Source organism: Somniosus microcephalus, chromosome 4 (genome assembly GCF_052327205.1).
Source record: "Somniosus microcephalus isolate GS21.2 chromosome 4, FLI_Smic_1.0, whole genome shotgun sequence".
Classification (NCBI taxonomy): Eukaryota; Metazoa; Chordata; class Chondrichthyes; order Squaliformes; family Somniosidae; genus Somniosus; species Somniosus microcephalus.
The window spans coordinates 321,699,849-321,724,026 of NC_140990.1; the positions used below are offsets into that span (position 1 = coordinate 321,699,849).

The 24,178-nt window shown below is 47.8% G+C and overlaps 1 protein-coding gene across 1 annotated transcript in view; it reads left to right on the top strand.

Annotated features, from left to right (window-relative positions):
- The window catches only part of adcy5 (adenylate cyclase 5), a 328,357-nt gene that overhangs the window by 250,094 nt on the left and 54,085 nt on the right, over positions 1-24,178 (top strand). The window contains exon 12 of the mRNA XM_085986826.1: positions 9,551-9,638. Within this exon, the coding sequence (XP_085842952.1) occupies positions 9,551-9,638 (88 nt within the window). The remainder of the gene's footprint in view (positions 1-9,550; positions 9,639-24,178) is intronic.

Here is a 24,178-nt window from a genome sequence, read left to right on the forward strand (position 1 = left end):
ACGCATTTAACTCTCTAATTTTATTTGTCCTAGCCAAATTCGCTCGTAGCTCAGGTAATAATCCAGAGATTAGTACCCTTGTGGTTCTGCTTTTTAATTTCGCCCCTAGCTGTTCAAACTCCCTCAGCAGAACCTCCTTCCTTGTCCTATCTATGTCGTTGGTACCAACATGGACCACGACAACTGGATCCTCCCCCTCCCACTCCAAGTTTCTCTCCAGTCCAGAGGAGATGTCCTTAACCCTGGCACCGGGCAGGCAACACAGCCTTCGGGACTCTCGCTCTCGGCTGCAAAGAACTCTATCTATCCCCCTAACAATACTATCCCCTACCACTACAACATTTCTTTTAACTCCCCCCACTTGAATGGCCCCCCACTCCACGGTGCTGTGGCCAGGATGCTCATCCTCCCCGCAGTCCCTGTTCCCATCCTCACAGGGAGTAAGAGCCTCGAACCTGTTGGACAAGTGCAAGGACAGAGGGGAACTTAAGAAAGGACATACTTGCTCTCGAGTCAGTACAAAGAAGGTTCACTCGGTTAATCCCGGGGATGAGGGGATGGACATATGAGGAGAGGTTGAGTAGATTGGGACTCTACTCATTGGAGTTCAGAAGAATGAGAGGCGATCTTATTGAAACATATAAGATTGTGAAGGGGTTGGATCGGGTGGATGCGGGGAGGATGTTCCCGATGATGGGTGAAACTAGAACTAGGGGGCATAGTCTTAGAATAAGGGGCTGCTCTTTCAAAACTGAGATGAGGAGGAACTACTTCACTCAGAGGGTGGTAGGTCCATGGAATATGCTGCCCCAAAAAGCTGTAGAAGCTACATCATTACATAAATTTAAAACAGAAATAGACAGTTTCCTAGAAGTAAAGGGAATAAAGGGTTATGGGGAATGGGCAGGAATTTGGACATGAGTCTAGGTTCGGATCGGTCATGGCCCTGTGGGTAGCGGAGCGGGCCCAGGGGCCGTGTAGCCTGATCCTGCTCCTATTTCGTGTGTCTAATTCTGTTAGATTCAGGAGATGGTTCTATGATAGTAGATTTGAGGTTAGGATCAGATCAGCCATGATCTTATTGAATGGTGGAGCAGGCTCGAGGGGCCGATTGGCCTACTCCTGCTCCTATTTCTTATGTTCTTATGAAAGTGGCAAGTTGGATCCAAAATTGGCTCACTGGCAGGAAGTAAAGGGTAATGGACAACGGGAGTTTTGCGACTGGAAGGCTGTTTCCAGTGGGGTTCCGCAGGGCTCAGTACTAGGACCCTTGCTTTTTGTGGTATACATCACTGATTTAGACTTCAATGTAGGGGGCATGATTAAGAAATTTGCAGATGATACAAAAATTGGCCATGTGGTTGATAGTGAGGAGGAAAGCTGTAGAGTGCAGGAAGCTGTCAATGGACTGGTCAGGTAGGCAGAAAAGCAGCAAATGGAATTCAATCCAGAGAACTGTGAGGTAATTGGGGAGGGCTAACAAGGCACAGGAATACACAATAAATGGTAGGATACTGAGAAGTGTAGAGGAACAGAGGGTCCTTGGAGTGCATGTCCACAGATCCTTCAAGGTAACAGGATAGGTAGATAAGGTGGTTAAGAAGGTTTACGGGATACTTTCCTTTATTAGCCGAGGTGGGTTGTGCGGGTTAGGTTGATTGGCTATGATAAATTGACCCTTAGTGTTAGGGGGATTAAATACGTGGGGTTACGGGGATAGGGTGGGATATGTGTTGGTGTAGGGGTTACGGGGATCGGGTGGGATATGTGTCGGTGCAGGCTCGATGGGCCGAAATGGCCTCTATCTGCACTGTGGGGTTTCTGTGATTCTGTGTGATAAGAGCAGGGAGGTTATGCTTGAACTGTATAAAACACTAGTTAGGCCGCAGCTAGAATATTGCGTGCAGTTCTGGTCATCACATTACAGGAAAGATATCATTGCACTGGAGAGGGTACAGAGGAGATTTACGAGGATGTTGCCAGGACTGGAGAATTTTAACTATGAGGAAAGATTGGATAGGCTGAGGTTGTTTTCTTTGGAACAGAGGAGGCTGAGGGGAGGCTTAATTGAGGTGTATAAAATTATGAAGGGCCTTGATAGAGTGAATAGGAAGGACCTATTTCCCATAGCAGAGAGTTCAATAAACAGGGGGTCAGAGATTTAAAGTAATTGGTAGAAGGATTAGAGGGGAGCTGAGGAGAAATGTTTTCACCCAGAGGGTGGTGGGGGTCTGGAACTCACTGCCTGAAAGGGTGGTAGAGGCAGAAACCCCCCCATCGCAAAAAGTACTTTGATATGCTCTTGAAGTGCCGTAACCTACAGGGCTACAGAGCAAGAGCTGGAAAGTGGGATAAGGCTGGAGAGCTCTTTTTCAGCTCGCACAGACAAGATGGGCCGAATGGCCTCCTTCTGTGCTGTAAATTTCTATGACTCTATTCTATAATCAACACACTAGACTGCAGTTTGGTGTTACCAACAAGGGGACTAAAATAGGCAAATTATAGTCTCAATTCATAAATTAGGCAGAGTTCAAATGGGTGGGATTTTCTCATGGAATCATTGAATATATTTTGAATTCTGTACAGCACAGAAGGAGGCCATTCAGCCCATCATGTCTGTGCGGGCTCTTTGGTAGAGCTATCCAATTAGGCCCACTCCCCCCTGCTCTTTCCCCGCAGCCCTGAAAATTTTTCCCTTTCAAGTACAGGAAACTTTGTTATATCCGGCACCGACGGGACCGAGCTGTTGCCAATCTGTCAAAACTGCCGGACATACCAGCGTTAATGTTGAAGCATACGGAGGTTTTCATCTCCGTATCTGACAACAAACACTGTTGCTTAGCAACAGCTTCTAAACAGTCGGCCCGTACCTTGGAAGCGTCTCTGTAGCTTAGCAACAGCTTCAGAGAGACTTTCCAGAGCCTGACTGTTGAAAAAAAAGCCACGAGAAGAAAAAAAAACAAACAAAATGGCTCCTGATTTCTGCCGGTAGATCGAGGTTTCTGGACATACAACCTCCGGATAAACCAAAGTTTCCTGTATTTATCCGATTCCCTATTGAACGTTTCTATTGAATCTGCTTCCGCCGCCCTTTCAGATCATAACAACTTTTTTTTTCATTCGTTCATGGGATGTGGGCGTCGCTGGCAAGACCAGCATTTATTGCCCATCCCTAACTGCCCTTGAGAAGGTGGTGATGAGCCGTCTTCTTGAACAGCTGCAGTCCGTGTGGTGAAGGTGCTCCCACAGTGCTGTTAGGTAGGGAGTTCCAGGATTTTGACCCAGCAACAATGAAGGATCGGTGATATATTTCTAAGTCAGGGTGGTGTGTGACTTGGAGGGGAACTTGGAGGTGGTGGTGTACCCATGCGCCTGCTGCCCTTGTCCTTCTAGGTGGTAGAGGTCACGGGTTTGGGAGATGCTGCCGAAGAAGCCTTGGTGAGTTGCTGCAGTGCATCTTGTAGATGCTACACACTGCAGCCACGGTGCGCCGGTGGTGGAGGGAGTGAACGTTTAAGGTGGTGGATGGGGTGCCAATCAAGCAGGCTGCTTTGTCCTGGATGATGTCAAGCTTCTTGAGTGTTGTTGGAGCTGCACTCATCCAGGCAAGAGGAGAGTATTCCATCACACTCCTTGCTTGTGCCTTGTAGATGGTGGAAAGGCTTTGGGGAGTCAGGAGGTGAGACACTCGCCACAGAATACCTAGCCTCTGACCTGCTCTTGTTGCCACAGTATTTATGTGGCTGGTCCAGTTAAGTTTCTGGTTAATGGTGACCCCCAGGATGTAGATGGTGGGGGATTCGGCGATGGTAATGCCGTTGAATGTCAAACTTGCTGCATAGAAAAAATTCTCCTCATCTCCCCCCTGGTTCTTTTGTCAAGTACCTTCAATCTGTGTCCTCTGGTTACTGACCCTCCTGCCGGTGGAAACAGTTTCTCCCTATCTACCAAAACCCCTCATAATTTTGAACACCTCTATTAAATCTCCCCTTAACTTTCTCTGCTCTAAGGAGAACAGCCCCAGCCTCTCCAGTCTCTCCAGATAACTGAAGTTCCTCATCCCTGGTACCATTCTAGTAAATCTCTTCTGCACCCTCTATAAGTTCTTGACATCCTTCCTACAGTGCGGTGCCCAGAATTGAGCACAATACTTCAGCTGAGACCTAACCAGCATTTTAAAAAGATATAACTTCCTGGCTTTTGTACTCTATTCCTCTGTTAATAAAGCCAAGGATCCCGCATGCTTTTTTACCAGCCTTCTCAACTTGTCCTGCCACCTCCAAAGGTTTGTGTACAAACACCCCCGTCTCTCTGTTCCTGCGCCCTCTTTAAAATTGTACCATTTAGTTTATATTGCCTCTGCTCATTCTTCCTCTCAAAATGTATCAATTCATACTTCTCTGCGTTAAATTTAATCTGCCATGTGTCTGCCCATTTCACCAGCCTGTCTATGTCCTCCTGAAGCCTGTTACTATCCTCATTGTTTACTACATTTCCGATTTTTATGCCATCTGCAAACTTTGAAATTATGCCCTGTTTACCCAGGTCCAGGTCTTTAATATATATCAAAAAGAGCAGTGGTCCTAATACCGACCCCATGGGGAACAGCACTGCACACTTCCCTCCAGTCTGAAAAACAACCGTTCACCACGACTCTCTGCTTTCTGTCCCTGAGCCAATGTTGTATCCATACTGCCACTGTCCCTTTAATCCCACGGGCTTTAATTTTTGCTAACAAGTCTATTATGTGGAGCTTTGCCAAAAGACTTTTGAACGTCCAGATACGCAACATCAACTGCACTACCCTCATCAACCCTCTCTATCACTTCATCAAAGGATGCAATCAAGTTAGTCAAACATGATTTACCTTTAATAAATCCGTGCTGGCTTTCATTTATTCACCATACCTTCAAAGATTTGTGTGATGAAATATTCCATTCATCACTCATCAGTATTTCTCTGCCTGTGACTGTGGTTGGTTTCAGTTTCATTTCCATTGTATTGTACTGTGTGTAGGGCTCCGCCCATACCTGGCTCCTATGTAAGCTGGCCCAGCCTGCAGCACATCCAGTACGGCAGACCTCTGGATGGAAGATACATTCTCCTCTGTGTGTTACCTTCTAAGTCAATAAAAGCCTTGTTTTGTTTCGCTAACATCGAGTCTCGGATTTATTGAGGCACATCAATTTTATTGACTTAATTTTCAACACAATGGATCAACTCTTGAAACCCGAACGTTTGGATTTGGACCAGCATGCTTCGGACGCATCGGCACGCTTCGGACACTGGTTTATGTGTATGGAATTCTTCCTGGACAATTCCGCAGCCGTCAAAGACGCTACGGACGCTGCGAGTATGAAACTCGGAATTCTGCGGAATTGGGTAAGCCACCGGGTTTGCCCCCTCATCCAAGACGCCGACACGTACCCGGCAGCCTGCGACATCTTAAAGGCGCATTACCATCAGCCTACGAATGAGGTGTATGCTAGGCATCTGCTCGCTACTCGCGCACAGCGACCTGGGGAATCGGTGGAGGAGTTCCTAGGCACCCTGAAAACGCTTGGCAAAGACTGCAAGTGCCAAGATGTAAAAGCCGCAGTGTACACTGACGAGCTTGTTCGCGATGCCTTTATCACAGGCCTCAGCTCCACTTACATCCGGCAGAGACTGCTGGAAAAAACGGGATTGGACCTGAAACAGGCTGCGGACACAGCACGATCCCTGGATGTGGCCCAGAGAAACTCGGACGCCTACTCTTCAGCCCGCGCCGTCCATGCCGCCATGTGTGCACCAAGGGCGCCGCCATCTTGGAAAGCATCTTCCCCGCCCGGCAGCCCGACACCGTCGGGGCCCCGCTCTCCCCCCAGAAGCCCTACGACAGCCGCGACACGTCGGGGACCCAACTGCTACTTCTGCGGGCAGCCGAAGCACACCAGAAACCTGTGCCCGGCGAAAGGCACCACCTGCTTTAAGTGCGGTAAGAAGGGGCACTTCGGGAAGGTGTGCAGAGGGAACCCCGCCGGAAAACCCGCCACCGCCGCGTGTGCGCCGTGGGAGCGGCCATCTTGGACGCCATCTTGCCCGACCTCGTGGGGTCCGCCATCTTGTGAGCAGACAGCGTGGACGCCATCTTGTCTCGATCAGGGCCCTACAGTGGCATCAGTCACAGTGGACCAGACCAGGCCGCACCCGCTATCCAAATCAATGGTGGACATCGAGGTAAACGGGTGCAGGGTTAAATGTTTAATTGACAGTGGAAGCACAGAGAGTTTTATCCACCCTGAACTGGTACAACAACTCTCCCTAAAGGTGGTCCCTACTCGGGGTACCATCTCTATGGCTGATAAAACCCAGACATCGACCATTATGGGTTACTGCACGGTACAATTGTCCGTTAATGGAACTGTATACGATAATTTTAAAGTATTAATCATGAAGAATCTATGTGCGAGCGTGATCTTGGGCCTGGATTTCCAGTGCTACCACCAAAGCATCACGCTCAATTACAGTGGGTCCCAGCCGCCCCTCACAGTGTGCGGTCTGGCTACCCTGAAGGTAAAGCCGCCTTCGCTATTCGCGAACCTTACCCCTAACTGCCAGCCAATAGCGACCAAAAGCAGGAGGTACAGCTGGGAGGACAGGCGGTTTATCGCGACCGAGGTAGACAGGCTCCTGAAAGAGCGCATTATTGAACGCCGCAATAGCCCGTGGCGCGCCCAAGTGGTGGTGGTAAGGGGTAGCGAGAAGAAACGGATGGTGATCGACTATAGCCAAACGATCAACAGGTACACCCAACTAGACGCCTACCCGCTACCCCGCATATCAGAAATGGTGAACCAAATCGCCCAATACCAGGTGTTCTCCACCATCGACCTCAAGTCAGCGTACCACCAGCTCCCTATCAGACCAGAGGACCGCCCGTACACCGCCTTCGAGGCGAACGGACGCCTCTACCAATTCCTCAGAGTCCCCTTTGGGGTGACGAATGGGGTCTCGGTCTTCCAGAGGGAGATGGACCGCATGGTCGATGACCACCACTTGCAGGCAACCTTCCCCTACCTCGACAACGTCACCATCTGCGGTCACAACCAGCAGGATCACGACTCGAACCTCGAGAGGTTCCTGAAAACCGCACAAAAACTCAACCTCACCTACAACGAGGACAAGTGCGTTTACAACACCACGCGCCTCTGAATACTAGGCAGCGTGGTGGAGAATGGGGAAATCGGACCAGACCCCGACCGATTGCGCCCCCTACGGGAGCTGCCCCTGCCCAACACTCCCAAAGCCCTGAAAAGGTGCCTGGGGTTATTTTCTTATTATTCCCAATGGGTCCCCAACTACTCCGACAAAGCCCACCCCCTCTTGAAAGCATCCTCTTTTCCGCTCTCTGCTGAGGCCCATGCCGCCTTCAAAAGCATTAAGCAGGATATTGAGCGGGCCACGCTACAGGCAGTGGACGAGAACACTCCCTTTCAAGTGGAAAGTGATGCGTCTGACTTTGCCTTGGCGGCCACCCTCAACCAGGCGGGGCGGCCCGTAGCTTTCTTCTCGAGGACCCTCCAAGGGCCCGAGATCAGACACTCCTCCGTAGAAAAGGAGGCCCAAGCCATCGTGGAGGCAGTGCGCCACTGGCGCCACTACCTAGCCGGCAAACGCTTCACCCTACTTACCGACCAGCGGTCGGTAGCGTTTATGTTCAATAATAAACAGAGGGGGAAGATTAAAAATGATAAGATTCTTAGGTGGCGGATCGAGCTCTCCACCTTCGATTATGACATAATTTACCGGCCAGGGGCCCTTAACGAATCCCCCGACGCCCTCTCACGAGGGATGTGTGCCAGCGCCACCGGGGATCGGCTACAGACCCTCCACAATGACCTCTGCCACCCAGGGGTCACGCGGCTGTTCCACTTCATAAAGTCCCGCAACTTACCCTACTCGATTGAGGAAGTTCGGTCCCTGACCAGGAACTGTCGCACTTGCGCTGAGTGCAAGCCTCGGTTCTACCGCCCAGATAGAGCCCACTTAATCAAAGCTACACGGCCCTTTGAGCGGCTCAGCTTAGATTTCAAGGGCCCCCTCCCGTCCGTCGACCGCAATGTTTACTTCCTGAACATTGTGGACGAATACTCTCGTTTCCCATTCGCCTTCCCCTGCCCAGACATGACCAGCGCCACGGTCATTAAATGCCTCAACAGCCTGTTCTGCCTGTTCGGTATGTCGAGCTACATCCATACGGATAGGGGGGCGTCCTTCATGAGTGAAGAGCTATGCCAGTACATGCTGTCCAGGGGGATCGCCACGAGCCGTACCACCAGCTACAACCCCCGGGGTAACGGTCAAGTGGAGCGAGAGAACGGGACAGTATGGAAAGCAGTCACTCTAGCTCTAAGGACCAAAGGCCTCCCTATCTCCCGCTGGCAGGAAGTCCTCCCAGATGTGCTCCATTCGATACGGTCGCTATTGTGTACTGCCACTAATGCCACGCCTCACGAGCGAATGTTTGTCTTTCCCCGGAAATCCACCTCAGGCGTATCCATGCCGTCATGGCTCTCCACCCCAGGTCCGGTATTCATGCGAAGGCATGTGAGGGGCCACAAGATGGACCCCCTCGTGGAGTCAGTGCACCTACTCCACGCCAACCCCCAATACGCGTGTGTCCGGCACGCCGACGGAAGGGAGGACACCGTGTCCATAAAAGACGTCGCCCCAGCCGGTAACGACAACAACCACGACAACAGCAGCAACAACGACCACAGCAACTCTTACCCACCCACTACTCTTTCATCACCCCCAGAAGAACATCGACCAACGGTACCCCCACCAACTACCCCTTCAACAACCCTGGCGGCACCCCCGGCAGAGACCCAGGAGGCCACCGGGGACACCCAGCCGACACCCGCGGCACCACAACAGCCACGTCGGTCGCAGAGGACTATCAAACCCCCGAACAGACTAAATCTATAGAAGGGGTGAATGTGATGAAATATTCCATTCATCACTCATCAGTATTTCTCTGCCTGTGACTGTGGTTGGTTTCAGTTTCATTTCCATTGTATTGTACTGTGTGTAGGGCTCCGCCCATACCTGGCTCCTATGTAAGCTGGCCCAGCCTGCAGCACATCCAGTACGGCAGACCTCTGGATGGAAGATACATTCTCCTCTGTGTGTTACCTTCTAAGTCAATAAAAGCCTTGTTTTGTTTCGCTAACATCGAGTCTCGGATTTATTGAGGCACATCAATTTGTGTACGTAAACCCCCCAGGTCTCTCTGTTCCCGCACCCCCTTTAAAATTGCACCATTTGGTTTATATTGCCTGTTGGTAGACATGTAAACAGACTGTACGAGAGGTAAGGACTCCTGTTATGCAATCTCCCCGAGGGTCCGACCGTGGAACAAGATGTGGGGAACTCATTAGTAGCGTCAAAAAATAAAGTGGGCGCAATCTGTGATCCTTTCTGTGCGGCGTGTGAGGACACACCAGGTCGCATGACTGTATGGGAGCTAATTCTTGTTCTTTCTCTCTCTCTCTCGTGCTCTGTGCAGCTCCGTGTTGATGCTGGGCTTCTACCTGTCCTGTCTGCTGGTCCTGACCAGCGTGTTGTTCATCTCCACCATCTACTGCTGTGTCAAGGTGAGCAACTAAAAGCGCCTCAAATCCCCCGCCCTGCTCCGCCTCTCGCCTCGCGGCTCCTGCTCGCTTCACGCAAGCGTTTCGTACGATCATCAGAACAGGTGCGGGCCGTTCAGCCTCTCGAGCCTGTTCCGACATTCAGTGAGGTCATGGCTGATCTCTATCCCAACTCAATCCGCCCGACTTGGCTCCATATCCCTTAATACCCTTGTCTAGCAAAAAGCTCTGTCGCTCTCTACTGCTTTTTGTGGGAGAGAGTTCCACACTCCTACCGCCGTTTTTGTGGAGAAGTGTTGCCTAAATTCTCTCCTGAATGACCCTTCTCTGATTTTAAGGTTAAGTCCCTTGTCCTAGACGCCTCCACCAGTGGAAAACATTTCTCACTGTCTACCCCATCAATTCCTTTCAAAATCACAAAAACCTCAATCAGATCACCCCTTGACCTTCTATATTCCAAGGAATACAAGCCTAGTTTAATCTCTCATCAAAATTTAACCCTTGGAGCCCTGGTAACATCCTGGTGAATCTGCGCTGCACTCCCTCCAAGGCCAATATATCCTTTCTAAGTTGCGGTGCCCAGAACTGTACACTAGATGTGGGCTAACCAGGGCTTTGTATAGCTGTGGCAAAACTTCCTCCCCTTTATGTTCTAGCCCTCCAGGTATAAAGGCTAACATTCCATTAGCTTTTTTGATTATTATTTGTACATGACCACTGTATTTTAGTGATCTGTGTACATAAGCATATAAGAAATAGGAGCAGGAGTCGGCCATTCGGCCCCTCGAGGCTGCTCCGCCATTCAATAAGATCATGGCTGATCTTCTACCTCATCTCCACTTTCCCGCACTATTTCCATATCCCTTGATTCCCTTAATATCCAAAAATCTATCGATCTCTGTCTTGAATATACTCAACGACTGAGCCTCCACGGCCCTCTGAGGTAGAGAATTCCAAAGATTCACCACCCTCTGAGTGAAGAAATTTCTCCTCATCCCAGTCTTAAATGGCCGACCCCTTATTCTATTAAGGGAATCAAGGGATATGGGGATAGTTCAGGAAAGTGGAGATGAGATAGAAGATCAGCCATGATCTTATTGAATGGCGGAGCAGGCTCGAGGGGCCAAATGGCTGACCCCTGCTCCTAGTTCTTATGTGGGCTGTCACCGTGCCCGCTTGAATAATTAGTAAATTAGGCTTGCTATACGTTTGAGCTAACGAGCCCCAGACTCTATTCATGAACCAAAAGCAAACTGTGAATCCTATGACGAAAGGTCATCGACCTGAAACGTTAACTCTGGCCCAGATATTCCGTTCGCAGGCCTCCCGCGGGCGGAGGGCTGCGATCTGGAAAAATCTACACTTGGACCTGAGGGCTCCCAGGAGGCGCAGAGTTCCGTTGCTGGGCCTCTCCAAACTGTCGGTGCGCAGGGCCCACGTATCCCAGAGGCGCAGGCAGGTCACAGCGTCCCTGGGATCACGTGGGCCATGGGGAGCCAATCACAGAAGGGAATCTCCCCATTCATAGGTTTGACAGGAAGACCTATCAAATATATGAATGGAGATCACCCCAAAACATAGTAAAACTTCAAATACATTTTTTTTATCACATTTTTAAAATGACTATATAAATTACATAAATTAACTATTTTAAACAAAAATTTAAATTTTTGAAAAAAGTAATTAAAGTTTTTTACGGGGCTAAAAATAAACTTACCTTTCTTTAAAGTATTTTTAAATGATAAATCAGTGGAAATTTTTTTTTTTTTTTTACTTTTTTCAACTCTTATCCTGGTAAAAGCAGGCCTTACCTTGCTTTTACCAGGCGTAAGAATTGTAAGTGTTTTCTGCGGGCGGAGGGTCTCCAAAAAATGGAACTCTCCGCCCGCAGAGGCCCTTCTCCAGGGCAGCCGGATGATCTGTTGAAAGCTTTCTTGACAGATCGGAAATGCCGGTTTCCAGCGCATGCGCAGTGCATGCCTGAAACCGGCATTTCCAATGTCCCTACGGGTGATTACACAGCGCGTACACACCCGTAGGGACCGGAATATCCAGCCCTCTGTTTCTCTCTCCACAGATGCTGCCTGACCTGCTGAGCATTTCCAGCATTTTCTGTTTTTATTTCAGATTTCCAGCATCTGCGGTATTTTGCTTTTGTGCGAATCCTGTGGACCGGCTCCTCTTTGCTCTCTTTATCTGCGCAAGATTTATTCAAATGTTGCAATTCATTATTTTTATAGCTATAGGAACAGGAGTCGGCCATTCAGCCCCTCGAGCCTGTTCCACATTCAATTAGATCACGGCTGATCTGTATCTTAACTCCATCTCCCCGCCTTGGTTCTGTAACCCGTAATACCCTCGCCTAAAAACAATCTATCAAGCTCAGTTTTGACATTTTCAATTGACCCTCAGGCTCAACAGCTTTTTGGGGGAGAGAGTTCCAGGTTTCCACGACCCTTTGTGTGAAGAAGTGCTTCCTGACATCACCCCTGAACGGCCTGGCTCTAATTTTAAGGTCATGTCCCCTTGTTCTGGACTCCCACTCACCAGAGGTAATAGTTTCTCTCCATCCACCCTATCAACTCCTTTAATCATCTTAAACTCCTCAGCTAGAGCACCTCTTAATCTTCTATACTCAAGGGAATACAAGCCCAGTCTATGCAGCCTGTCCTCACAATTTAATCCTTTTAGTCCCGAGTTCTTGCTTAGAATCTGTGACGCATGACCAAAAAACCATCGAAGCCATGCTTCTCTGTGAATTTAGTCCTTTATTCAACCTTCCAGTTTTTTCCCCCCCAAGTTCGTATAGATTCTGATTCTTGTTGGGCCGCAGTTCCACCTGTGGTTCAAGAGAGTGTCGGCAAACTGACTTAAAAAGAGCATCCTGGCTAAAGCCTGATCGTAACCTTGCAAAAACACCCTCTTCATTAGCCCAGAGGCACTGAGGGCAAATGCAGCCCTCCTATGCACAGTCGGAGGTGCCGTCTTTCAAAGCGATTTTTAAGCACTATTTCGAAGAAGAGCAAGGGGGAGATCTTCCCTGTGTCCTGGGCCAATATCTATCCCTCAACCGACATTACTGAAAAAACAGATTATCTGGTCATTTATCTCATTGCTGCTTTGTGGGAGCTTGCTGTGTGCAAGTTGTCTGCCGTGCTTCCGACATTACAACAGTGACCACGCTTCAAAATAAAAAGTACCTTGCTGCACTTTGGGATATCCTGAGGTCATGAAAGATGCTGTATAAATGCAAGTTCTTTCTTTTTGACTGCAAATGTTCCGTCTTTAGTGGGATTTACCATGACAATTGGGGGTACGGAAGTATAGTGGTTATGTTGCTGGAGTAGTAATCCTGAGGCCTGAACTAATGATCCAGAGACATGAGCTCGATAGATTTTTTGGACTCTGGGGGAATCAAGGAATATGGAGATGGGGCGGGAAAGTGGAGTTGAGGTCGAAGATCAGCCATGATCTTATTGAATGGCGGAGCAGGGGCCATATGGCCTACTCCTGCTCTTACTTCTTATGTTGTTATGTTCTTAGTTCAAATCCAACCACGGCAGCTGGGGAACTTAAATTCAATTAAATGAATCTGGAATAAAAAGCTAGTATCAGTAATGGTGACCATGAAACTACCGGATTGTTGTTAAAAACCCATCGGGTTCACTAATGTCCTTTAGGGAAGAAAATCTGCCGCCCTTACCCGGTCTGGCCTATATGTGACTCCAGACCCACAGCAATGTGGTTGGCTCTTAACTGTCCCTCTGAAATGGCCCAGTGAGTCACTCAGTTCTACCAAACCACTACAAATAAAGACTTTCACCACACGGACTGCAGCAGTTTAAGAAGGCAGCTCGGCACCTTCTCGGGGGCAATTAGGGATGGCCAATAAACACTGGCCTTGCCAGCGACCCCCACATCCCATGAATGAATTTTTTTTTAATCCATCTTTAGCTTGCTGGTGCGAGCCCAGAAATGGCCCCCTCCCCACCAAAAATAATCCCCATGGTGGAACCTCTGTGTTGCGTCCAGCCCGGTCCCATAACCACTCGGCCGCCATATCCATGTAATAATAATTCAACTTTATTGTCATTGTACAATGCACAAGTACATGAACAACAAAATGTGATCTTGCAAGCTCCCATGAGTCCAGTACAAATAACATTAACTGTAAATAGTACCGTCCTGGGAGAAGCAAAGCCACTGCATCTGTGCGCGCCGCCATTCCATTTCCACCATTCCTCCTGTCTGACAATCTTCAGCCCAATGCCCAGGCCTTGCTCACCAGCCACCCCTCCTGTGACCTTCTCACCAACCGCCCCTCCTCAGGGCTCCTTCTGTGACCTTCTGCACCTGGTCTTCCCTGATGGGCACCTCTCCAAGTACTAACCAGGCCTGACTCTGCTTAGCTTCCAAGCCTTGCCAGTGACCCTGTCCCTAGTCCCAGGAACAGGGCTTTATGTCACTTTAAATTTCCAGGCAGGGAGGTGAACCTTTGACCTCCTCTACCTGGGTTACAACAGACCCTTTTAATCAGTGGCGATTTCAAACTCATCCTTGTTGCAGTTATCTCCAGCGGCGCCCCGTTTCCGAGCACCAGATATGGCGGGACTGAGGAAACAACCGATGCATAAATTCCAATTCAATTCAACAAAATTCTACCCTTTCTAATGGTAATCAGGGAGTGGGTGCCGTGCGTTATGCAACATCGATTAAAAATATACAATATGTATAGTCATATTCTGTTACATATTTAGAACAAGTCGGCCTGTTGGAAGGAGCTGGAAAGAGAATTTGCTCTGAATTAGTAATAGAGGTTACGAAAGAGCTCACTGCAGAATGAGTCATCAGGTACACCTGGGACGAAAATAAGAGCAGCAAATCCTGGATCTGCTTGTCAGCGAAGGGTAGATGGTCCCAGTTACATTAAAGACACATTGGTCGAGGTGCTTTTCTCTCCCTCGCTAAACCCCTCTGCCTCACCACCTCCCTCCTCTCTCTTAAAAAGAAAAAAAAGAACTTGCATTTCTATAGCGCCCCTTTCACGACCTCAGGACGTCCCAAAGCGCTTTACAGCCAATTACGTTCTTTTGAAGTGTCGTCACTGCTGTAATGTAGGAAACGCGGCAGCCAATTTGCGCACAGCAAGATCCCACAAACAGTAACGTGGCAAAGACCAGATCATCTATTTTAGTGCCGCTGGTTGAGGGATAGGTATTGGCCCAGAGCACTGGGGAGAATTCCCCCCTGCTCTTCTTCCAAATAGTGCCATGGGATCTTTTACATCCACCTGAGAGAGAGCAGACGGCACCTCCCAATTTTTCTAGCCAAGTCAACTTCCTCCTGCTTCCTTCTGCTCTTTTCAATCAAAACATTAGCATTTTCTCACGGTGGTTGCACAGGACAATTTTCAAAATTCATGTCATAAATAGTATTGGAGCCAGCCTCAATGCAAACTGATCTCCATTAGCGCTAGGGGATCTTTCACGTGAGTGGGTAGGCGGGGGGGGGGGCTCGGTTTACCGCCTCTGACAGTGCAGCACTCCCTCAGTACTAGCACTGGGAGTGTCAGCCTAGATTGTGTGCTCAAGTCTCTGGAGTGGGACCTGAACCCACAACCTTCTGACCCAGAGGCCAAGAGTGCTACCCACTTTTTTTTAATAAATATACTTTATTGAACATTAAGAACATTTACAACATCTTGATCATTTCATTGTATGATACAAATCAATTCCGCCGCTCTGCACAGCCATTCCGCCACCACATTTTAACATCAAAACCTGAAGATTAATTTGTCTCCTGTAACATATATTAATCGATTGTACTTTAAAAATTGGTTGTAAAATACTATCCTTAAATTCCTTTCTGAATAAAACATCCACAGAGCCTTATAATGATCTTTTAGCTTATATTTAAAATACTCTTTTAGATTGATTCTCCTCCCCTTAAAAAACAGAGCATTCCTTCTTTGCACAATCACGAATCTAGCCAAACTGAACATTAAATTAATTGCCACTCTGCTAGACTCGGGCAGACTCTCCTGCAATCCCCATCTCAAAATTGAGTCCCACGGGATTCCCATTCTCGCTCTTCGGTCCCCACCCAGCAAAAAAACCTCACACAACTGTCGAACATAGTACTTAAAGTCATTTAACTACGGACATAACACCAGTAAATGGGACAGAGTCTCATCCCGTGTCCCACACACTGGGCAAGTTGCCGCCTCCACTCGCCCAATCTTGCACAAGACCGTCATGGTAAAAATCCGGTTATGAGCCAATTTGAAATCCAGTTCAATCCACTCTGGACATTTAAAATTCGCCCACATTCCCTTCCAAATCCTGTTGAAGTCCAGCTGTGGGTATATACTCTGCCAAGATTCCTGACCAGCAGGTGTCTTGAATCTCCATTCTCTGAATACCTCATAGAAATCTCGAGTATTACAGTTGTCAAATTGGGCCAACTCTCCCCCTTTCTCCAGTACAAAGCTTGGAAAAGCAGGACGCATTTTACTTCCTTTGGAGATTTCCACATTTATTTCTTCCATCCAATCCTGTGGCATTGCCCTCACAATCTTCTCATGCATGATTCCTATTGCTTTTTCCTCTACCTCCTGATCCTCCTCCCACACCATGTCCCTCACTATCGCTTCCGGCAACCAACCTGGAATCACCTCGTATAATACATCTTTCACAGATATAATCCCAGCTTTTATAAAAGCTTGATTAAATAAAACCTCTCCTTCGATGTTGACCCACCTGTTCAAAAATAAGGGCTATTCTAAAAATTCCTCAGCCCCCTTGGGCATAAACTGCACACTTTTTAAAAATTGGGCCCAAGTCTCTACAACCCCCTTATAAAACCTAGGGAGAAGTTTAATCGATTTCAAAAACATATTATTGTATTCCATATACAATATCCCCTGCCCTCCTATCCCACTTCATTTTTTAAAAATGCTCAAAACAACTCTTCCAAAAACTTGTATTTGACTTCTGAAGAAATCTTTTCACCCATTTGATTCTAAAGGATTTTTTCTTCAAATCAATATCCGGGAAATTGAGTCCTCCCTGATTTCTCCATCCAATGATGGTATTGTAACCCACCAAGGCTGGTTTCCCTTCCCATAAAAACCTCACACAAGCCTCTCGGATGGACTTTTCCGCCCACTCAGGAATATCCTCCACCGTCAATAAGTACCATAGCTTAGATAGCAGGAGAGCAGACACCACTGTCGCTCTTCCTTGCACTTTCAACCACCTTCTTTCCCATCTTCCCAAAATCTTTTTAATTTTCATAATCTTCAGTTCCCAATTTAATCGATCCACTTCATCCCTGTCTTTCTTGCACCCCATATGCACCCCCAGAACTTCCAAAACCTCCACCACCTTAAAGGGACATTCCCCCAACCATTCCCCCCTAACCCTCCCTGCAACCAGGCATTGGGACTTATTATAATTCACTCTGGCACCTGAAGCTCTACAATATTCCTCCACTACCTCCATAGCTTTCCTCACTGACTCCCCATTTCTCAATGTTAAGGTTGTGTCATCTGCATATTGGTGTATCACCGACACCAGCCCAGAACTGGGTACCACAATCCCAACTACACCTTGTTTCTTTCGCATCATGTAACCTAATGGTTCTGCTACCAATGTGTACAGCAATGGGGACAGGGGACAACCCTGTCTCACTGATCTCTGTATCGGAAAATACTTGGATAAAAAACCATTACATTTAACACAGCTAAATATGTTTGAATAAAAAATCCTTATCCACTGATTGAAATTTTCCTTGAAACCAAATGCTTCCAAAACCTTCAATAAAAACTCATGAGAGACCCTATCAAAGGCTTTCTCTTGATCTATCTTTAATACATAAGCCTCCCTCCCACTCTCTTCCATGAGCTCTATCGCATCTCGGATTGATGACTGATGAAAGGGTGGAACTGAAAGAAATCAGTATTTGTAGGGAAATGGTGTTAGGAAAATTGATGGGACTGAAGGCCGATAAATCCCCAGGGCCAGATAATCTACATCCCAGGGTACTTAAGGAAGTGGCCCTAGAAATAGTAGATGCATTGCTGGTCATCTTCCAGAACTCGATAGACTCTGGAACAGTACCCATGGATTGGAGGGTAGCTAATGTTACCCCACTATTCAAAAAAGGTGGCAGAGAAAAAGCGGGGAATTATAGACCGGTAAGCCTGACATCGGTAGTGGGGAAAATGCTAGAATCTATTATAAAAGATGTAATAGCAGAGCACTTGGTAAGCAGTGACAGGATCGGACAAAGTCAACATGGATTTACAAAAGGTAAATCATGCTTGACTAATCTACTGGAATTTTTTGAGGATGGAACTGGTAAAATAGATAAGGGAGAACCAGTGGATGTGGTGTATTTGGACTTTCAGAAGGCTTTCGATAAGGTCCCACATAAGAGATTAGCGTGCAAAATTAAGGCACATGGGATTGGGGGCAAGGTATTGACTTGGATAGAGAACTGGTTGGCGGACAGAAAGCAAAGAGTTGGAATAAACGGGTCGTTTTCCGAGTGGCAGGCAGTGACTAGTGCGGTACCGCAAGGATCGGTCCTAGGACCCCAGCTGTTCACAATATATATTAATGATCTGGACGAGGGAATTGGATGTAATATCTCCAAATTTGCAGACGACACAAAGCTGGGTGGGAGGGTAAGCTGTGAAGAGGATGTCGTGAAACTCCAGTACGATTTGGACAGATTGGGTGATTGGGCAGAAACATGGCAAATGCACTATAATGTGGATAAATGTGAGGTTATCCACTTTGGTGGCAAAAACAGGAAGGCAGATTATTATTTGAATGGCAATAGATTGGAAGAAGGGGAAGTGCAAAGAGACCTGGGTGTTCTTGTGCACCAGTCGCTGAAGGTAAGCATGCAGGTGCAGCAGGCGGTTAAGAAGGCAAATGGTATGTTGGCCTTCGTAGCAAGAGGGTTCGAGTACAGGAACAAGGATGTCTTGCTACAGTTGTACAGGGCCTTGGTGAGACCGCACCTTGAGTATTGTGTGCAGTTTTGGTCGCCTTACCTGAGGAAGGACGTTCTTGCCGTGGAAGGAGTGCAGTGAAGATTCACCAGGCTGATACCTGGGATGGCAGGAATGACTTATGAGGAGAGATTGTGTCAATTGGGCTTATACTCACTGGAGTTTAGAAGATTGAGAGGGGATCTCATCGAAACCTATAAAATTCTGTCAGGCCTGGACAGACTAGATGCAGGAAGGATGTTTATGATGGCCGGGGAGTCCAGAACCAGGGGTCATAGTCTAAGGATAAGGGGTAAGCCATTTAGGACTGAAATGAGGAGGAATTTCTTCACCCAGAGAGTGGTGAACCTGTGGAATTCTCTGCCACAGAGGGCGGTGGAGGCCAGTTCATTGAATATATTCAAAAAAGATTTGGATATATTTCTTAAGGCTAAAGGGATCAAGGGATATGGGGAGAAGGCAGGGACAGGGTACTGAATTTGGATGATCAGCCATGATCTCATTGAATGGCGGAGCAGGCTCGAAGGGCCGAATGGCCTACTCCTGCTCCTATCTTCTATGTATCTATGTTTCTATGTTTCGATGAGACCACAGAGTCTGCGATGTCCCGGCCTATGACTTCATAGGACTGAGAGGGCCAAACTATCTGTCACACACGCTTCTCTCATCCTCCTTTAAACCCTCTTCAATAAAAGCAGTAACCTTCTCCACGGGATCTGAAGAATTGGAGGCCCATCACATTATCTTATAATCCACATTTAATAATGTGATGGGCCTCCAATTCTTCAGATCCCATCTATCCCCTTTATTTTTATATAAGCTAAGCTTATGATCCCTCTCCTCATAGATGGGGCCAGGCTTCCCTCAATTTTAATTTCCTTAAAAACTCCTAAGAGCAATGGACTTAAAATCTCGCAAAATTCTTTATAAAATTCTGCACTTCGTCCATCGGACCCTGGGCTTTCCCCCTCCCTTCATTCCACTTATTGCTACTTTTATTTCCGCTAATCCTACTTCTTTATCACACATGCTTCTCTCATCCTCCTTTAAACCCTCTTCAATAAAAGCAGTAACCTTCTCCATCGCCAATTTGGAAATGTCTTCTTTAGTATATAACTCTTGATAAAAGCTGCTAGCCACCTCTAAAATCTCCCCATTTTCATGAATGATCTTCTCCCCAACCTTCAACTCTTCAATTAACGATAATCTCTGTCGCAGCTTTTCTTGCTCTAGAAAATATCTAGTGCATCTTTCGCCCTCCAATGCATCTCTAGCCTTTGCACGGAGAATGGCCCCCTTGCATTTTTCAGCTTGCAATAATTCCCACTCTTCCTTTAGCACCCGGAAATTAGTCTCAGCTCCCTTATCCCCTCCATCAACTGCTTTACAGACATCCGTAAACCTTTTATTTATATTCTCTTCTCGACGCTGGTTAGCTGCCGCCCTCTTTTTCCCATAACGTACCGAAAAAACTTTTACCTCATATTTGAAATTATCCCACCAAACTCTTCTTTCTTTCGAGAACAAAGGTTCCTTCCGAGCATCCTGAATTATATTTATAATAATCCCTTCTTTATAAGCAATTTCTTTCAGGTATTGATTGTTTAAAATCCACACCCCTGAACCGATCTTAACTCTGCTGTTACTAATTCTAAGAACCAAAGCCGAGTGATCACTAAAAAATACTTTTTTATAATAAATCTCCATCACCTCAGAAATTAACCCTTCCCGCATTAACACAAAATCTATTCGGCTCTGTTTTAAAACATCACCCACCCAACCTGATCTGGAGAACTCCCTTTTTATGGGGTTCCGGTCCCTCCATAAGTCTCTCAAATTTAAATTTGCCATCATTTTTACAATCATCCCTCTGGAGTTATCATCCTTAAAGGTCATCTGGGCTGAAATGTCCATCCGAGATAAAAATACATTAAAATCCCCACTATACAAGGATTTTCCACCTCTGCCGCTTCAGTGAATAACCCCCGAAAAAACTCGCGACGCTTGCAATGGTCGTTCGGTGCATAGTTATTAAAGAGATCGCAATTAAATCCCTCCATTTTTACCCTTAGCCATAAAAATCTCCCCTCAGTGTCCTTGTCCATCAAGGCAACGTTCTCTTTTATGCACGGACTCACCAAAACAGCCACCCCTCTACGGTTATTGTTTGCACAACTCGCAAACACCTCTCCCTTCCAAACCTTCTGAACTCTTTCTAGGATATCCTCATCCCAAAAGGTTTCTTGCAGACACAACAAGTCCGTACCTTTAAAACCCTGCAACAACTGCTGCAATTTCTTCTCACCCCTCAGTCCGTTCACATTAATCGAGACCAATGTAATCATGGCTCCAAAGAAGGGAAGTATGCCTGATAATCTCCCCATCATTTAATCTCTGGCCCTTCCCTCCTCACATGCTCCTTCCCAACTTCTCGGGCAGCTGTTGCTTTTTCCTGCAGCCTCCGACTATTTTTCCCCTCCTGTTTAAACTTTCCCTGCTGTTTCAGCCTCTTCCTTGCATTAAGTTTGGGCCCAGGAGCTGCCCTTTCTCCCTCCTTCTGCCCCTCACTAACCTTTCCCTTTCCACATGATGCCACCCCATCCCCGACTTCCATGTCTCTGTCCCCCTCTAATTCCTCACTCTCAAGCTCTTCTGCAACCCCCTGTGCCTGCTCCCCGTCCGATACATAATCCTGCTCCCTGTCAGATACTTCCTCTCCCATAGAGAGTCTTCCTGCTATCGCAGTTTCTCCCACTGTGCCGCTCCCTTCGACCACATCTCCACCTCTGACCCTTGCACCCTGTTCCCTCTCTCCATGGGACAATGGCGCACCTAAATTGTTCCCTTCTGACGTCTCTATCTCACCGATCCCATCCTGCTGTCCCTTTAAGGCTCCTGCCTCTTGCTCCCTCTCCCCGTCCTGCCCTCTCCCGCTCACCAAGATATCCGACTCCCCGCCTCTCCCTGGAGCTCCCACATCCACCACACACCCCGCTCCCGCCTCCTCTCCCCCCGCAGCCACCAGACTCCCCAGGGGGAGCCGAACCGCACTAAGGCTCGAGTCTGCACTCGACCCTCACTGCCCACTGCTGTCTTTGTTCCCCTCCACAGCACTCGGCGTGTTTTCCGCCATCTCCATCCCGTCCTCCGCTCCGCCAGCCTCTGCCTCTTCCTGTGCTCCTTTCTCCTTCATTTTACCGGCTGTGTCCTCCGACTGCACCGCTCCTCCGGCCGTTCCACTCTCATCTCCTTCTCCTTCTCCCATCTCCTCATCACTCATATCGCTCCCTTCTGCCACACATTCACAGCGGGTGGGGCCTTTGTGACACACCCCACAGCTCTCCGCCTTGCAGCTCCGAGCGATATGTCCCGACTCACCGCAATTGTAACAATACAAATCTGGACAGTTTCTTACGAGATGGTCATGTCCCAGACAATAGTAGCACACCTTTACTTGGTTATCGTGCAGCACACGAAAGTACTGCACTCCTTCCAGTGTCTCGAACTTCATACTGTACAGCAAAGACCTCACCCCCTCTGGGAACCGCACCTTTACATACCGGGTTCCGTCTGCTACCCGCGTTCCTGGATAGTATCCCCTCTTTATTTCAGAACAGATTTTAATGTCCCACGACTCCAACTTTTTGCTCAGCACTTCGTCCTCAATGTACACTGGCAAGTTCAAAAATGAAACCACCACCTCCTCTGAATATAGCAGAGTCACCTCCAAGAATTTCTCACCAACTTTCAGACTGAGTAGCAGTTTTTCCACCTCCTCACGGCCACTGACCGTCACCTCAAATCCTACATTCGGCTTTGGTCGGCAGGCAAAGCAGCTTCCCTCGCCACAGTCCTCATGAACCGCCTCGATTATATCCCAGGCTCGAATCTTCTTATCTTCACACTGCACCACCACCGTGTTTTCTTTACCAAACCTCCTGGGGTCCCGGCCCAAATCTTTTGGCCTTTTTTCCTTCCCACCACAGTTTCTTCCCTAATTAAATTCCTCTCGGGAACACTGTCCTCCAAGGGGCCCAGCTCTCCGGACCCCTCAGCAGCCATCTGGCTGTTTTTTTGTGGGCCAAAAAGGCCCTAAAACCTGAAAACAACACCCCAAAACCCACCACCAACTTTTTACAAAACTCCCTCCAACACCCAGCTGCAATTAGGCAACCAGTCACACCTGGCTCACTCCTAGCCCCTCCCACCTAGAGAGTGTCACCCACTGAGCCACAGCTGACACAGTTCGGTTTGGAACCCCTGCATTTTACCAAACAATGATCCTAAGTACGACCTGGTGTCAGGTCCGCACGCCTTCGTGTGAAGTTCGTTAACCATCGATAAGGTCGAGATCGGTTTAGTTCAATCCTGAAACTTAGCACTGCATCCGCTCGCAGCCCCTGATTGGCTCGAAGCCCTATGCAAAGTCCTAACACCGTAAAGACCTTCCTTAAAACCTAACTCTTTGACCAAGCTTTTGGTCACCTCTCTCTCCTTTGGCTCAAAGTCCAGTTTCTTCACATCTCTGTCTATGAAGCTCCTTGAAGTCTTTTTCTGCATGAAGAAGATGCTATATCAATGCGGGTCCACCACCACCGCCCCCCCCGCCCCACCCCACTGCCATGGTTGCCCTATCACAGCATCCATCTGTTGTGATTCCTGCGATTCTGCCCGCACTATCCCACCCGGATGTCCATTCGGGTTGCCAACCCTCCAGGCTTGCCCTGGAGTCTCCAGGAATGAAAAGCCAGTCTCCAAGACGAGTAAAACCCTGGAGAAAGAGCATAGGGTGTTAAAATAAATTGTGTGTGTTTATTTTTTCATTTCCTTTGAACACTTTCATTTATTAACAATACAAAATATTGGAGGTGGGGGGTGGTTAGTGGGGGGAAGATCTGTTTGAGTGCGGGGCGGAGCGGTTAGAGGCGGGAGGACATTTAATGAAAGCTCCAGGAATATGTCCGACCAGAGTTGGCGACCCTAGTTGTAATTGTCCTTATTGTGCTTAGTGGCCCTTAGCAAATCTGGCAACCTTACATCAACGGAATAAAGACTTGTGCATCCAGAACCAGCATCCCACTGAGCCCAGGAAGCAATATTTTTTTTAACACAGCTGGAATGCGCTGCCTGAAAGGGTGGTGGAAGCAGATTCAATAGTAACTTTCAAAAGGGACTTGAAGGGGAGAAAATTTCAGGGCTATGGGGGAACAAGCAAGTGGTAGAGGGACTAATACAATAGCAAAATACTGCGGATGCTGGAAATCCGAAATAACAACAGAAAACGCTGGAAAAACTCAGCAGGCCAGGCAACATCTGTGGAGAGAGAAACGGAGTTAACGTTTCAGGTCGATGACCTTTCGTCAGAACTGGAAAAAAAAGCAGGAAAAGGGATAGATTTTAAAGCAAGTTTGGGGGCTGGGAAAAGGGGGAGGGGACGAAAGAACAAAAGGGGAGGTCAGAGATAGGACAGAAAGCAGGAGCGATTAAGAGACATTGAGAGACAATGGCCCAGAAATTCGGG